Raw genomic sequence first — 18,483 nt, forward strand, 5'->3', positions numbered from 1 at the left:
CTACTTGATTTTGGAGCCTCCTTTTTATGAGATTATATTTTAGGCACCATGTAGGTTTCTAGGCACCATAAGATGCTAAAAGTTAGGAACCTCCCACAGAAGTGACCCCATTTTGCAAACTACACCCTTCAGGGAATTCATTTAGGGGTATAGTGTACATTTCAAACCCCCAGGGGTTTCACCAATTTTGATACAACTGGGCTGTGAAAATGAAAAAATTTAATTTTTCATTTTCACAGCTCAGTTGTATCAAAATTGGTGAAACCCCTGGGGGTTTGAAATGTACACTATACCCCCTGATGAATTCCCTGAAGGGTGTAGTTTGCAAAATGGGGTCACTTGTGGGGGGGTTCCACTGTATGGGTGCTTCAGGGGTCATTCAACCAGAATCTGTGCTGCAAAATCCAAATATCACTCCTTCCCTTCTGAGTCCTGCCATGCACCCAACTGGCATTTTTTGGTCACATGTGAGGCATTGCCATACTCGGGAGAAATTGGGGCACAGATTTTGGGGTGCTTTGTCTCCTTCATTCCTTGCGAAAATGAAAAATTTTGAGCCAGATCTGCATTTTTGTGTAAAAAAATGAAATTTTTTACACAAAAATGCAGTTCTGGCTCAAAGTTTTTCATTTTCACAAGGAATGAAGGAGACAAAGCACCCCAAAATCTGTGCCCCAATTTCTCCCGAGTACGGCAATGCCTCACATGTGACCAAAAAATACCAGTTGGGTGCATGGCAGGACTCAGAAGGGAAGGAGTGATATTTGGTGGTGGAATGAATGGTGGGTGCTATGTCGCATTAGCAAGACCCCCGAAGCTCCAATACAGTGGAACCCCCCTCACATGTGACCCCATTTTGCTCACCATATTTGGGAGGGGGTCTGGCGCTGCGGCTGGTGGGGGGGTGGGAGGGGTGCTGGCGCTGCGGCAGCCGGGTGGGTGGGAGGGGGGACTGCCGGGTGGGAGGGGGGGGGGGCTGGCGATCGGTGGTGATCGGTGCTGTACTTAACAGCACCGATCACCACCGATCACTGTGTTACCGAGCGGCTTAGCTGCCGGTAACACAGAAAACGCTGTAAATGGCTGTTCAGATTTGAACAGCCAATCACAGCGATCGCCGACCGGGGCTCAGGGACAGCAGACATCTCCAAACTGTCACCGCATCTATGGACGCGGTGACAGTTTAAAACCATGACGTATATATACGTCTTCGGTCGGGAAGTACCTCCCGACCATGACGTATATATATACGTCTTCGGTCGGGAATATCTATCTGTATATATATATATATATATATATATGCCCAGGGGTCTACACTGCTGTTATGTATGTGTATATATATATATATATATATATATATATATATATATGTATATATATATGTATATGTATATATATATGTATATATCTATATATATATATGTGTGTATATACACACATATATATATATATATATGTGTATATACACACATATATATATATATATATGTGTATATACACACATACACACATACACACACACATATATATATATATATATATATATATAAAAAAATCATTTCATTTTATTTCTTTCATTTTTACATGGCCCCGTAGGCTGCTGCTGCTGCTGGCGGGGGGGAGGGAAGGGGGAGGCAGCGCTGCGGCGCTGCTGGATCAGAGCAGAGGGAGGAGAGCGACTGCCGGGCTGGGGTAAGAGCACAGGGCTGCCGGGTGGGTGGGAGGGGGGGTCTGCGGATCGGTGGTGATCGGTGCTGTACTTAACAGCACCGATCACCACCGATCTCTGTGTTACCGAGCGGCTTAGCCTCCGGTAACACAGGAAACGCTGTGAATGGCTGTTCAGATTTGAACAGCCAATCACAGCGATCGCCGACCGGGGGGGGGCATCCCTGCCCCCCCCGGGCGGCGAGGGGGGATGTCTGCTGTCAGGGACAGCAGACATCTCCAAACTGTCACCGCGTCTATAGACGCGGTGACAGTTTAAATCCATGACGTACATTTATGCCATGTGTCGGGAAGTACTTCCCGACCATGACGTAAATGTACGTCAAATGTCGGGAAGGGGTTAAGGGAAATCATTGGGATACTAATTATTCTAAACTTCCATGAGGAAGCAAGCCTCCATACACCTATACCTTTTGTGGCCATATAACTACCTTAACAGTATATCTACTAACTAATTAAAAGCCAGAGCGTAAAAACTTGGCTATCCAGAACAACCTTGGATCTGTAACTTCACATTTACCCTGTGAAGATTGCCAAGCGATTATAGCTTAACTCCTGAAGAAGTCCCCTAGGGGACGAAATGCGTTTGGGGATGCAGCATGTTTTATTCCAAATGTGCAACAAATGTCGTTATTGTACATTTTTATTGAAAAAAAAAAAAACCTCTTATTTAAAAAAATACTTTTAATAAATAAATAACTTTTTATATGGACTTTTATGGTAAATAATACTGGCGACACCAATTGAGGTATATAGAGAACCTGCTATGTCACCACTCCCCAAATGTAAACATATATATATATATTGTTGTAGTGAGTGCTGGGCCCCCTGTGTTTGTATTTACTAGTGTGTGGTCACAGGCCACCGCACCCCACCCTGGGATGTGGGTGCTGTTTGCACCCCATTCCTAGGAATGGCGAGTGTGTTGGTACTTCTGTATCTATATATTTGGGTTGATTTTTAATTAACCTCTGTTACTGTGATCATAGCTTTCTCATGCAACCTTGATAAGCTCATTTACCTGAAACCTGTGACAGCTGCCCCTTTAATACTAATTCAGGTGCTGTGTTTGGGATTGTCTCACCTTATAAAAGCCATGTTACTTGGCAGTTGAGCATTAACCCTGAGAAAAAACACATGTTCATTTTAGCTATGATGTGTAAGCAGGTGCCAGGTTCCCAAGAAAACCAGTTAGTGTAGGACTTGCAGTGAAATGGGGTCCCTTGGCGATGGGCTGCAAGCTTAAATGCATTGATCAATTCATGAACTAAAACCCCATTATTTATTTATTGATTATTTGAATGTTAAGGTGAGTTAGTTTGTTGTAGTGAGTGCTGGGCCCCCTGTGTTTGTATTTACTAGTGTGTGGTCACAGGCCACCGCACCCCACCCTGGGATGTGGGTGCTGTTTGCACCCCATTCCTAGGAATGGCGAGTGTGTTGGTACTTCTGTATCTATATATTTGGGTTGATTTTTAATTAACCTCTGTTACTGTGATCATAGCTTTCTCATGCACCCTTGATAAGCTCATTTACCTGAAACCTGTGACAGCTGCCCCTTTAATACTAATTCAGGTGCTGTGTTTGGGATTGTCTCACCTTATAAAAGCCATGTTACTTGGCAGTTGAGCATTAACCCTGAGAAAAAACACATGTTCATTTTAGCTATGATGTGTAAGCAGGTGCCAGGTTCCCAAGAAAACCAGTTAGTGTAGGACTTGCAGTGAAATGGGGTCCCTTGGCGATGGGCTGCAAGCTTAAATGCATTGATCAATTCATGAACTAAAACCCCATTATTTATTTATTGATTATTTGAATGTTAAGGTGAGTTAGTTTGTTGTAGTGAGTGCTGGGCCCCCTGTGTTTGTATTTACTAGTGTGTGGTCACAGGCCACCGCACCCCACCCTGGGATGTGGGTGCTGTTTGCACCCCATTCCTAGGAATGGCGAGTGTGTTGGTACTTCTGTATCTATATATTTTGGTTGATTTTTAATTAACCTCTGTTACTGTGATCATAGCTTTCTCATGCACCCTTGATAAGCTCATTTACCTGAAACCTGTGACAGCTGCCCCTTTAATACGAATTCAGGTGCTGTGTTTGGGATTGTCTCACCTTATAAAAGCCATGTTACTTGGCAGTTGAGCATTAACCCTGAGAAAAAACACATGTTCATTTTAGCTATGATGTGTAAGCAGGTGCCAGGTTCCCAAGAAAACCAGTTAGTGTAGGACTTGCAGTGAAATGGGGTCCCTTGGCGATGGGCTGCAAGCTTAAATGCATTGATCAATTCATGAACTAAAACCCCATTATTTATTTATTGATTATTTGAATGTTAAGGTGAGTTAGTTTGTTGTAGTGAGTGCTGGGCCCCCTGTGTTTGTATTTACTAGTGTGTGGTCACAGGCCACCGCACCCCACCCTGGGATGTGGGTGCTGTTTGCACCCCATTCCTAGGAATGGCGAGTGTGTTGGTACTTCTGTATCTATATATTTGGGTTGATTTTTAATTAACCTCTGTTACTGTGATCATAGCTTTCTCATGCACCCTTGATAAGCTCATTCACCTGAAACCTGTGACAGCTGCCCCTTTAATACTAATTCAGGTGCTGTGTTTGGGATTGTCTCACCTTATAAAAGCCATGTTACTTGGCAGTTGAGCATTAACCCTGAGAAAAAACACATGTTCATTTTAGCTATGATGTGTAAGCAGGTGCCAGGTTCCCAAGAAAACCAGTTAGTGTAGGACTTGCAGTGAAATGGGGTCCCTTGGCGATGGGCTGCAAGCTTAAATGCATTGATCAATTCATGAACTAAAACCCCATTATTTATTTATTGATTATTTGAATGTTAAGGTGAGTTAGTTTGTTGTAGTGAGTGCTGGGCCCCCTGTGTTATATATATATATATATATATATATATATATATATATATATATATATATATATACATACATACATACAGTATGGTGCAAAATTTTCATTTTAGGTAAGTGTAGAAAAAATGCTGAAAGGTAAGAATGCTTTTATCAATTAACAAAAAAAAAGTTATGGGCCCTACACACGGGGTGACATTCAGGCATTTACTGAACAATTTTACAAAATCACTCAGAAAATGCCTAAAAACGCAAGTAAATAGCTGTGTGTGTAGACCACTCATCAATTTAAATGCGTGACCCTGCCGGTCTCAATCCGACGGCAATTAATAACCTGCACACAGATTATTACTCTGTCGGGGCCAGTGTTCTCAATGGAGAACACTGACCCTGACACCTTGTTTAGCACACTGCAGCGTTGTGTGCTGTGCAAGACAGAGCATTCTGAGCGATGTAGCTATGGGCCTATTAGTGAACAGAAGGGAAAATTTAACCCAAATCAATATTAAGTTAGGTGCGACCATCCTTTGCCTTCAAATCTACATAAATTCTTCTACAGTAGGTACACTTGCACACAGCTGTTGAAGGAACTTGGTAGGGAGATTGTTCCAAAGATCATGGGAACTTGTCCTTATTTCTACATTGAAGGTATGTTTTATTTACAACAATTCTTCCAATCTACCACTTCTGGATAGACTTCTCCAAACAGAAGATGGGTCTACCTGGGTCCCATTGGTTTCTGCCAGTTCTGAGCTGATGGCACTGCTAGATATCTTCTGATTTCGAAGGGAAGTAATCATGATGTGTTTTTTCATCCTTCGCTGACCACTTTGTGAATCTTCAAAAGATCTTGAACAACATATTTTGAAACCCCAGTCTGCTTTGAAAGGCTTGACTGGGAGAGACCTTGCAGATGCAGTATAACTACCTTGTGTCTTGTTGCTGTACTCAGTTTTTCCATGGTGTATGATCTGTGACATTAAACTGTCTTCCACAACCTTATCTTTGTAGCAGAGTTTGGCTGTTTCTCACACAGTTTTAAGGCTGCTACACAACTGTGTCTGTTTCAGTTAATTACTGTGTTTCAACCTCCATTAGTAAGCAGTGATCATTATTACCTGTTTGGTATGATTGGTTAATATAAACCTACAAAATCCCTGACATTGCATGTGTACTTACAAGAATTGAAGCTGTTTTGAAGGCAAATGATTTATACTGTATGTCATTTTGCATTTTGTTTAATGATAACAATAAACTATTAACTTTTCTATTTTTAAAGCATTTTTACTTTGCAGAATTTTTTAACACTAGACTAAAACTTTTACACATTATTGTATAAAGCTGCAGTACAGCTTGCACTGTTACATACCTGCAGTACAGTACTTTTGCTAGAACACAGCTGCTTCCATTTGTTGGTATTATCTTATTTGCAATATTTCTCTGCTTACTGTGTACTGGTACATTTGAATGATCTTTACATTTTATAGACACATAACTGTAGCAGTAAAGCTGCCCACACTGTCCAGCCCTGTTGAAATCTTTAGTGAACTCAGAGGCAGTGGTGCAAGTGTGGCTGTAAGGGGTGGAACGGCGTGCCGCTAAAACATATTGTGCCGGTACTCGGAACAAATGACCCGGAATGTGCTCACTGTGCATGCGCAGGTTCGCATCATGACATTGTGTGAGGTCATGGCATCCCTATCGTGAGGGCTCTTCAGATGACATCAGTCAGGACGAGGCGCCGCCGGAGGGACACGCAGGTCACTATAGCACCAGGAATTAAACCTGGTGCTGTGTGAAAAGTCCTGATGCTCTCTGAGGATAGAACCTAAAGACCAACCTCTCTGTGCTGCTGATACTGGATGCATGCATCCCTTCACATAGCCATGTATATCCCTACAAATGCACCCTTACCACCCCTCTATCTCATTACAATAACCATGCCAGTAAGAGGATGCACCGCAATCGGCACCCTGGTGGATCTGAAATCATCTTCTCCACTGGGAAGGCAGAATTTAATGTAAAGGGTTTTAAGATCTAAGCGGAAAAGTTCAGATTTAAAGGGACTGTCCCATACTTCCCAACACGATCCCCTCCAGAAGGGACACAATGCTCTGCTTCTGGACTTTCCTCTTAATATATGATTGCCATCACCTGTGGTAAAACACCTTTCTTATGAAGAAACTTGATTGTTTGCGGGCCGGGTAATTGCCCGGTGACGCTGGTTTGGGGGGCCAAGCAGCTGACATCCGCTGATGTCAGCTGCCTGCCCTGTCCTCGCACAGGGCGCCTGCAGGTCTGAGACACTATAGAGGCGCGGATGGGTGGGCCACAAGCTCCATTTTATTTATACTTTGCGTCTGTAAGGGAGATACCTTCAAGGACTTTTCCACGCCCATTCTTCAGTGAACGGCACAGTACCACTAATAAATTTTTTCTTCTCGCACCACTGCTCAGACGTGACGGTATGCTTATATTCCTCTGCTGCACAGGCAAAGTCCATGTCCTGTACTCTGAGTATGCCACAGTATAGAGACATAATGATTAGCGGCACCAAGGCCATTGGTCAAATTCCTGTCAGGTCTGTGTTGTATGTAATTCCAAGTGCTTTCTCTAGATGAAGGTACATAAATAGGAACCTCGTTCTCACATCGGTTACATAGTAGATGGGGATCTAGAACACAATGAACAATTCTGACACAAGTAAGAAATGCATGCGGTGTAATAACTAATTTAGGAGATAAAAAGGCTTCCTGCATACACAGTCATGATTATCACCATTAAAATGAGTAACATTGGGATACTTATTGGGTTTATAATCACATCATTTCCACAGAATGGGCGGAAGAATTATCAGTGACTTACAATACCATAATGGACGCAAGCACATTACTTATTGAATAACAGTGTATGGATTAAGTTGTTTGTAACTTAATAATTTACGTTACTGAACATTTCACATTGTGCATATTCTAGAGCACCAATGGGATCATGTAATCAACATGCTAGCACTGGTAGTAATATGTACCTTATTCAGCTGAACATATACTGTACATCTATGTCTTTTTTAGGGTACTGAGTTTTGTAATTCCACAACTTGGTGGACACAGGTTAGTGAAGCCTGCTCTGCATAGTCACAGTTTTTCAATTTGAGGTGCAGCTCTTTTCACAAGTAAGATGACCTATCCTCACTGTGTTGTCCTAATTCAAGGTGCAGATTCACTGACTTTAGCAGCTTAGTTGCTATTGAGGTCCGAAGTTTATGACGTTGGCCAGAGCAGCTTCTGCTGATTAAAATGATATGCAGCATGCCTATATTCTGTGTGTGAGTGAGGCTGTATCTGCATATGAAATAGCGTATTCATGGAAATCACCGTAACATAGCATTCCGTATGCAGGTACAGCCACTGTCGCACACAAAAAATAGGCATGCCGCATATCATTTTAATCATCGGAAGCTCCTTCTGTGTCCTGGTCACATAACAATGCAATTAAGACAAATTTTCAGCAAAAAAAGTACCCAAAGTTAGCAGAACTGGCCAGGAGCTGCATGGCCTATTGAGGCAAGATGTATGAGGAAACATCTGTATCCAAGCAGAGGCAGAGGTCACAGTGTTAGCGGCTGTGCGAGTGCTGTCTGCGGGTGGGTTGGTTGTGCAATAGTGTTCGGCATATGTGTAAGGATCATTATGTATAAATGCATTAATAATGTGCAACATACTGTATGTGTAACAGGCATTATGTGTGTCATGTGTATATGGGCATTAATAATGTGCAACTATGTGTAATGGGCATTATGTGTGTCATTATGTGTATGAAGGGCATTAATATAGGTTGGCATAATTAATGGCGATTTTGTGCTGTAAGGCGAATTTTTGACTAAAATGGTGAATCACCCTATTCAATGACCAGATGGCGAATACATTTCAAGGTTTTTTTCGCCATGATTCACCGAGTAGCAATCGCTATCTTTTTATGGTGAAGTGGAATGTGAACTTTTAAAATAAAGTGTTTTGTTTTTTACATTTGGTGTCAAAAAATAAGGAATTTTATTCTGAGGAGGGGCATGCTATTTTTATTCATGTGCTGTAAGCACATGAATATATATTTAATTTTAAATATTTGTTATATTTTTTTTACACAGACCAGCCAGCAGGGGGCCGGAGCCGAGCCGCTCATTAGATATTCATATATTCACTTCACCCGATCATTACATATGCATGATCGGATGTAGTGAATATACCCGGTCCCTTGCTGACACCCCCGGGGGGCAGCCTGTGCTGCCTGGCTCCCGGGGAGCCCACCTCCCCCCCCACAAACGTTCTGGGGCAGGCAGGGAGACTTCCATCTCCCTGCCTGCCACCGTCCTCAGGCTCCCTGCGGCGTCCGCCGCAGGAGCTCAAATACGCCGGTCAGGGGCAGCGAGCCCCTGACTCGTTGAATACTGGAGCCGGCGAGGCTCCGGAACGCGGCGGGCAGTGGCGAATGTGCAGCGAATCCTAAACAGGATTCGCTGCACGTCGTCAGTATTCTCATTGAATACTGCCCAATGGGGTAGGGGGTACAAATTACCAAGGCCAAAGTCTGATGGAAGGGCCCCCTCCCCTTAAGTGACAGCAGCAGCTGCAGCTCTCTCCTCTGCCCAGCACACACTGCTTTGTGCTAGGTTGCAGTGTGGCCATGGAGGTGGTTAAAATACAATATTTTCTCAGGATTTTTTTCTAAGGGTATAATGTGAATAATGTGAGGAGTAATGTATATAAGGTAAATTGGTACTACAGTGTGATGTAACGTGAATAAGGGACACCATCGCATGATATAATGTGAGTAAAGTTGCACTACTGTGTGGCATAATTTGAATTGGGGGTACTATTGTGTGGCTATGCCCCTTCCCAGCAAGAACACGCCCCTGTTTGGGCTGCGCACCGAATGTGTGCAGTGTTTCTATTTAAAATATTGCGGGTAGGAGCACCAAAATGATGACTGCTATGATGAGGGTTGATGGTGCTGGGAAAGGGGAGCAGGGTCAGAGGCGGAACTAGTGGCGATGCTAGGGGGCACCAGACAAAATCTTGCCTAGGGTGTCATTTAGGTTAGGGCCGGCTCCGACATTGGCCATATTTCTGTATCTGATGCTGCTGCTTCGGAAGCAGGCAGTAGATGTGAGAAGGCGACTGTGATTGTATATTTACAAAAGACTGCTCCTGTGGAATTCAGATCCGCTGCTACCCAAAACACTGCGCAACACGCCTTCCGTCCACTTCTAAATCAGACCTATAGTGCCCAGAGGAATTCTAACTTTTTATTGTAAAAACGTTGCTGTCCAGTATTTGTATGCTACATGAAAAAGCATCCAGTATTTACCCTGCAACATGGTTTATTCCATGAGCAAACTGTCCTATCTCTGAATAATGCCCCAATTCTTTATATTTTTTATATGTAATTAATGTAAAATTGCACAAAATTTACACAGCAATGCAAAGTGGTATAAGCAACAGTTATTGTACCATTACATCAAGTATAACCAATGAGATTCATGGCATTTTTTTGGCTTATAAATTGAAAGCAAGTGTCTAGTTTCCATGGGCCACAGCAAATTTGTAGATATTGAACTTTGGGCCTAATTCGTGTTTGCATGCACATGCCTACATAGCTGCGGGTGTTCAGGCTATGGATTGCAAAATATCATAAGTAAAGCTGCCACACATAAAGGAATGGGTGGGATGCAGTTAAAATCCCGGCGGTCGGGATCCCGGCGTTCAGAATCCCGACGCCGGAATCCCGACCGACGAAATGCCGACACATTCTCCCTCCTGGGGTGTCCACGACACCCCTGGTGGGAGAATAAATTAGTGTGCCGAGCGTAGCGAGGCACCGGGCCCGCTGCGTGGCGAGCGCAGCGAGCCCGCAAGGGGGGGCGATCCACGTCCCCCCCTTGTCGGCATTTCGGCTGTCGGGATTCCGGGGCTTCGGGATTCTGAACGCCGGGATCCCGACCGCCGGGATTCAATACTGAATCCGAATGGGTATTGTATAGGGGTCCGACAGTCGGGATCCCGACAGTCACTATCCCGACGTCGGGATCTCGACTGGCTGGACCCAGACAGCATGGTGAGCGCAACTAAGCCCCTTATGGGCTCGCTGTGCTCGCCACACTGCGGTCATGGTGGCTCGCTATACGAGCCACCTATTTTATTCTCCCTCTATGGGGGTCGTGGACCCCCATGAGGGAAAAAAGCAGGTGGCCATTGGGAACCTGCTGTCGGTGTTTTGACAGTCAGGATCCCGACGTCGGGTGAATGCCTTTCGGGATCCCGACTGTCGGGACCCCGTTCGGCACCCGAAATAAATATTAACGCTCACCAAAGCCAATCACAAAGTCATCAGCTCAATTACACAGTTCTGACTACTTGTGGTAATACCAGCAGTTGAGTTTGGGTAATACCAGCAGATGAGCAGCCGGGCCTTAAATGTATCTTGGTGCATGCGCAGTGTGATTGCAGCACATGCAACTCTGCCAATAATCTCTCAGTTGTGTGAACATCAGCATATCGGACAAACCTAAACTAAGCCCTATGTTATTAATCAAGTCCATACTTATCCAGTTGATGCTCTATATACCAGCAATTATTATCCATGTCATGCTCCGAGGGGCTCCTCTCTAGCATTTTTGTATAACAAATTTTTCTTACCTGTGTATTTTTTACATAGGAAAGAAATGTACAGCATGTGATATAACAAGTATTTTTTTAAGATGAAAGAGCTTCCTGCCTATAAAGTACTTAATATGAACATCCAAATAAGTGGGTTTATATTCTAATTACATAATTTGCACTGAATGGCCGGTTAAATTATTAATGACTAACAACATCGTAATAGACAGCAGCATATTATTCCAGGAACAAAGCTGTAAGACCAGCATATGGATGAAGCTGTATGCAAGTGAGCAATATTTTAATTTACAAGAACATTTCACATTGTATGCACATTACATTAATCGCACATTAAGGGGCACTACTATGCTCATGTAATAATAATGTGGCTTGTAGACACTATGAGAAAGTTACGGTTGGCAAATTTCAACCTTATTAAGCTAAAATGAATACCAACGTTCTTACTCAGGTTAATGCTGGGACGTAGTTGGCGTGCCGACTCTCGGGATGCTGGCACCAGAATTCTGACACTTGTGAGAAATCCAGCAACGGAATCCTGATATTGGTGAGAAAACCAGTGCCAGGATCCTGACTCTATATAGTCACCATTATACCAAACTATTTATTTATTCTCTTTACATGTGTGTCATCACTTTTTTACACTTTACTACACCTTTTTGTGTTTTATGTGTGTTCAGGTTTATTAGTGGGTTTTTGGGTGTGACCCTTATGGGCTGCCTTCTCATCCTGGAGGCTCTCTACTTACGGGGAGAACTAAAGTCTTTGTTTCCCAGGGGAAGCTTTGGCCATCCCTGGGGTGTAGGGGGTGACTCCAAGCCATGATTCAGAGGAAGACCCTCTCCCCCTAAGGTACCCTTTGGTGTTGAAGATCGGGGATGGGAGTCATCTAAGCTTTGGCAAGGAGGAATCTGAAGGCCCTTTTCCCCTCATTAGACCTTTTGGCTCTGAGGGGTTGGAGAGTAACTGGGCCCTTCTCCTTTTGGAGAGGTTCCAAAGTCCTATGCCCTGAGCACAGGTTTTGCTCTGTCACTGGGTGTTGAAGCCAAGCACTTCAGGCTTCCACAGAAAAAAAAATTACCGTAATAATAATAATGATGATCCATTTTAGGCTACAATAGTTCCTTACTGTGTCTATCACACAATTTGTCCCTTATGTATATGGTGTGATCATAAGCTTCCTGTCCTCATAATAGATGCCAAAATGTTGAAATATCATGCATTATTATATTTGAAATGTCTACTAAATATTACCAAACAATTGTGAGAAATACATTTTACACAGAATATTCAGTTCTACAGTATTGATAAATAATTACATTCTTAGTAGCAAACATTTTCTGGGTAAATATTTAAAACTGAGAGGGGAAACTAATCAAAAATTTGAATTTATACCTTACTCGGGGGTCGATTGGCCTTTCGAAAGTTGGGATTTCAATGGTCAGTAGACCGACGTCCAAATCCCGACTGTTTAAAGCCTGACAGTTGGGATCCTGACTTACAGGGGTTAGTCTCCCTCATGGGGGCCCACAACCCCCATAGCATGGCAAGCGCTGCATGGGAAGTGCAGTGAGCCCACAAGGGGCTTCATAGCGCTCGCCCCCCCCCCACCTGAGTCCTGGCAATCGAGAGGTCATACCACACCCCCTCACTCTTTGGGGGTATCTAATGACCCGCAATCATTGATAAAGAGTAATTGTCTTGCCAGGGGCTATCCTATTAGCCCTAATAAGTCAGCACGAGCCGCAGGTAATCTGGGATTTAGTTTTATCTGCTTCAGATAGGCAAAGCAAAATCCCCAATAAGTGCTGACTTTGCAGTGGTGTAAACATACAGGTTCTACTGAACCTTTGTGTTTTTTACAGGATTTTTTTCCCCCAAGACATCTAACTGGATACCCTGTAAAAAACAATGTGTGAATCAATGGGAAGAAAAACAACTAACCTAATTGGATACCCCCTTGTAGCTATATGTTGGCCTTTTCTGAAACCTTTGTATATACTTTGATGAATGTAAATAAATGCACCTTTCACATCACTTTATGTATTTGTATTACTATGCACAATTTATCAAAAGTTACTTTAAAATAATTTAAAGTTTTATACCCTTCCAAAACTGCTTTGACTAATTTGCACATTGGATACATATATTCAGTGCCTTTTTTTCTGGTGGCACTCTGGAATTTTAAAACAGGAAACAATTATTTAACTCAGAGGTTTCCAAACTTTTTTGAATCATGGCACCTAAAGGCCCATACACACTGGGCAACTTTGAGCTGAAAGTCGCACAAAAAACCCAGTTTGAGCGGCTTTCAGCTCAAAGCCGCCCAGTGTGTATGTCCCAGCGATGAGCGGTGAGCACTGCTGCGCGCTCCCGCAACATCGCCAGGAAAACCGTTCATCTGCTGGTTATACCAGCAGATGAGCGGCGTTGAGGATGGCTTTGCATATCCTTCCTCTGTGCTATGCAACGCCGTCCTCCCCCCTCCATCGGCGCCTGGCAGGGGGAAAGGCGCACAATGTGTATGCACTGAGCGGCTTTCCCCGCAGCGATGATTGACATCATTGCTGTCCATACACACACTGGGCATAGTATCAGTATCAGAATTATTTAGATTGCAACCCTAGGCCACAACTTTCTTATTAAGAAATTTAGAAGAAAATATTTAATTCACTAAATTGTGTTTATATGTCTTCCTTAGTTTCAGTTATAATGGTGAGGGGCAATAATGCCAGCCATCATATCTAGATTTGCCTATTTAATTGACCATAAAAAAATTGAATTGGGTCTGGACCACCAATCTAAGGCACCCCTGCCAGTGTCCCGAGGCATTCCAGGGTGCCTAGGCACACAGTTTGGGAACCCCTGATTTAACTTCTATCATAAATAAATAAAATATAAATTTAAATGTTTAGAAGCTATGATAAATCACAGAGCCGACCCTAGGCAAACTAGGCAAATGCCTAGGGCACTTGGAATGCCTAGGAGCACCAGCATCTTCTGCTGATTAAAATGATATGCAGCATGCCTATATTCTGTGTGTGAGTGAGGCTGTATCTGCATATGAAATAGTGTATTCATGGAAATCACTGTAACATAGCATTCCGTATGCAGGTACAGCCAAATTTATACATGACACACAACCAACCCACCCGCAGACAGCACTCGCACAGCCGCTAACACTGTGACCTCTGCCTCGGCTTGGATACATATCTTTCCTCATACATCTTGCCTCAATAGGCCATGCAGCTCCTGGCCAGTTCTGCTAACATTAGGTGCCTTTTTTTGCTGAAAATTCATCTTATTTGCATTGTTATATGACCAGGTCACACAAGGAGCTTCCGATGATTAAAATGATATGCGGCATGCCTATATTCGCACACAGAATATAGGCATGCCGCATATCATTTTAATCATCGGAAGCTCCTTGTGTGACCTGGTCATATAACAATGCAAATAAGATGAATTTTCAGCAAAAAAAGGCACCTAATGTTAGCAGAACTGGCCAGGAGCTGCATGGCCTATTGAGGCAAGATGTATGAGGAAAGATATGTATCCAAGCCGAGGCAGAGGTCACAGTGTTAGCGGCTGTGCGAGTGCTGTCTGCGGGTGGGTTGGTTGTGTGTCATGTATAAATGCATTAATAATGTGCGACATATGTGTAACAGGCATTTTGTGTGTCATGTGTATAAGGGCATTAATAATTTGCAACATATGTGTAATGGACATTATGTGTGTCATGTGTATAAGGGCATTACTAATGTGCAACATATGTGTAAGGGGCATTATGTGTGCCATTATGTGTATGAAGGGCATTAATAAAGGTTGGCATAATGTGTAAGGGGCATTATGTTTATAAGGACATTAAAAATGTGTGTCATGTGTAAGGGGCATTATTGTGTGGTATTATCAGGGGTGCCGAGAGAAAGGGGTAGGGGGTACAAATTACCCAAGCCAAAGTCTGATGGAAGGGCCCAGTGTGGGCCCTGGGCCCCCTCCCCATAAGTGACAGCAGCAGCTGCAACTCTTCTCCTCTGCCCAGCAAACACTGCTTTGTGCTGGGTTGCAGTGTGGCCATGGAGGTGCTCAAAATACAATATTTTTTCAGGATTTTTTTCTACGGGAATAAAGTGAATAATGTGAGGAGTAATGTACATAAGGTAAAGTGGTACTACTGTGTGATGTAACGTGAATAATGGACACCATTGCATGATATAATGTGAATAAAGTTGCACTACTGTTTAGCATAATTTGAAACAGGGGTACTATTGTGTGGCCATGCCCCTTCCCAGCACACACCCCTGTTTGGGCTGCGCACCGAATGTGTGCACTGTTTCTATTTAAAATATTGCGGGTGGGAGCACCAAAATGATGACTGCTATGATGAGGGTTGATGGTGCTAGGAAAGGGGAGCAGGGTCAGAGGCGGAACTAGCGGCGGTGCTAGGGGGCCCCAGCCAAAATCTTGCCTAGGGTGTCATTTAGGCTAGGGCCAGCTCTGGTAAATCATGTATCAACTTGTAAGTTTACGTGAGCCCCACTGAGACCTCCAGATACTGCAGAGCATCAGTGACCCACATATAACACAGATATAATGAATATACCCCTACACGCATACACAATATTTATACACACACACACACACACTCACTACATTAATACATCCATCCCAAGCAAAGACAGTATTAAAAAAAAAAAAACACCTACCCCCAGGCAAGGGACAGGGGGAAGGTCAAAGGGGACACCTGTACGGCTGTACCGGGCCTCAAGCTTGTGATGTGCTGCAAGCATAGCCGCTGCAGTGCAGTGCCTAGCAATGTTTCCTGTAAGGGTACTCACTCAGACCCTCCTCCGGTATTAGTCAATATTAATTATGTTTCTTTTGTAACAATAAAAAAACACATTCAATATGCAATATACTAAAAATGTTCAGCTAAAGGGGGTGGGGTTAGGGGGGCCTGCCATAGATATCAGTGTACTGGTCCCAAAGATTTCTGTTGCCGGCCCTGCCCCCACCTACAAAAAAAAAAAAACAGTCCTTCCAATGCATAAATATTTATCAACATCTACTACCTTCCCCCTCTATATTATTCTGCGTACCTGTACATGTATTCATAACATTAAAAGCACTGTGTTTATATAATAGATACAGAGTTGGGATACCTAGTCTTCATGCACTAAACATGTAACATGCCCCGACATGAAATATCATTAATAACATCCTTTTTCAAATAAAGATATATATATACTTAAATGTATACAAATGTGTGGTGTAACCCATAGCAAACAACAACAACAGTATTTCATTTTTGTAGTGCAATTCAGAAAAACAAATACCTTATTTGTTGCTATGGATTATGCCAGCACATCAGTACACATATCATCTTATAGGTATAAAATAAATAGAAAAATTGTTTCTAAGTATGAATTTTAATTCCATTTACCTTGCCTGATAGATATATATCTTTTGTTGGATGCCATAAAGACAACTTGTGGGTGACTTTCTTCAAGATCAAAGAGTTCGTCTTTGCCAGGTTTGGAGCTCCGCCCAGACTTCAGTGTACCCGTAGGACCCATTGGTGTCAAGTACTTCCCACTACAATCTTTGAAGGCCAGTTTCCCTGCTTTGAACTCAAGAGTGTAGCTTGTGCCATTATCAGGGTCTTTAACCAGCTTCCCGTCATTACGTAGGTATCTGTTATCACATGTCTTCAAGCAGTACTTTTTGTCCTGATAGATCAGGGTGATGAGGGAGTGAACACCCCATGGAATGTTACTGTCTGTGGAAATTTCATCCTCTTGAGGACTCAAGTGTGCGTACCTCCTCCTGCTGACACTAAGAAGGTTAGCTTGAGGATGGATAGCCAAATGCACAGCCCAGAGCTCTGTCTCTGTTATGATCTGTGCAAAACATGAGAGCTTGTCTTCTGAACCTCCAAAGAATCGTTTGTGTAAATCAGATTGGAGGGCCCATCTGCCATCTGACTGGGCAGTAATGGAAAAACGGTTATCGTCCCCTGGTTTTTCAGCCTCGCATGACACATTCCCATCTTTGTCAGCAGACAGATATCTTCCTAGATGGTGGCTTCTGAGATAGACCACTGAACTATCCACCTCGTCCTGCTCTAATGTCCATATCTGCTTCTTTTTCAAGCTTGGAGCAGATGCATACACTTTGAAACCAAAGGCTTCTGCTGTCAAATACCTGTTATCCCAATTGATCAATCCAAACTGGATCTTCAGAATTTGGTGTATCCCATTGGTTGGCATTTTTTTTTTTTTGTATTCAAAATCAGTCGTAGGTTCCCAAGCGAAAGTGTCTTGTGTTACCGGCAGTCCCTGGATTGTACGCAAAGGTTTGAAACGTTGTAAGCAGCCCTGGGAGATCTGGATTAAAATGAATGAACTCAAGAGAACTTTAAGTTAACACCCAATGACGCGGTTTTGATCCTTTTCCAGTTGCCTCTACATTGGGCTGTCTCGGCTGCCTTCCTATAATCTGCACATTGCCACGCTGCTCACATCTCCCTCCCAGAGCTGGACTTTCCTCTTCACATATTAAGCTAGGACGCAGACTGCTCAGCCAAGTGGTAGCTGCAGCCTGTTTAATTGGTTACATCTAGGATTACAAAAGCTTCTGTCCCTGGTTTTCAATGAACCGCGAGCTGCCAGTAACCAATAGTGGGGCTATTGCATAAACCACAAAGAGGCTGTATATCGTGAAACAATGCTCCTTTTGTCAAGTTGCTTCTCAAATATTCAACTCAACTGAGTGAACACTTTCTCTTCTGCAGCGGCTCTTTAATTCCTTTTAGCTCTAAAAAAAGGTTCTAATTTTTATGAAATTTTAGTTTAAACTAAAATGATAATCATTTAAAAAAATAAACACACACACACACATACACACACACACTCACACTATTGTTCCATAGCTCCCTGTGTCTCTCCTCTGACTAAAATGTTACAGGTGGAACAAAAAAACAGTTAGGTAACCTTATCTGTTCCCTCCTCCCCATCAGCTGAATTCTGTCTGTATCTTTTCCTTTTTACACCTGTATACAATTACCTGCTTCTCTGATTCCTGTAGTATTTCTGTAGGTCACCTCCTGGTCCCCATTCTGCAGCCCAGAGTATAATCTGCTTAACACATATCCTGATATATTTTTTTAACTTTAATCCGTTTAGGCTTCCTATGGATCCCCACTGTGCGC

The 18,483-nt window shown here is 43.1% G+C and overlaps 1 protein-coding gene across 1 annotated transcript in view; it reads right to left on the reverse strand.

Moving 5' to 3' along the window:
- FSCN2 (fascin actin-bundling protein 2, retinal) overlaps positions 1-17,854 on the reverse strand; it is a 92,721-nt gene extending 74,867 nt beyond the window's left edge. The window contains exon 1 of the mRNA XM_083148795.1: positions 16,717-17,854. Coding sequence (XP_083004921.1) covers positions 16,717-17,542 — 826 coding nt within the window. The 5' untranslated portion in view covers positions 17,543-17,854. The remainder of the gene's footprint in view (positions 1-16,716) is intronic.
- Positions 17,855-18,483: the final 629 nt, after the last annotated feature.

The sequence above is a fragment of the Crinia signifera genome, chromosome 6 (assembly GCF_055691185.1).
Source record: "Crinia signifera chromosome 6, ASM5569118v1, whole genome shotgun sequence".
In the NCBI taxonomy this organism is placed as follows: Eukaryota; Metazoa; Chordata; class Amphibia; order Anura; family Myobatrachidae; genus Crinia; species Crinia signifera.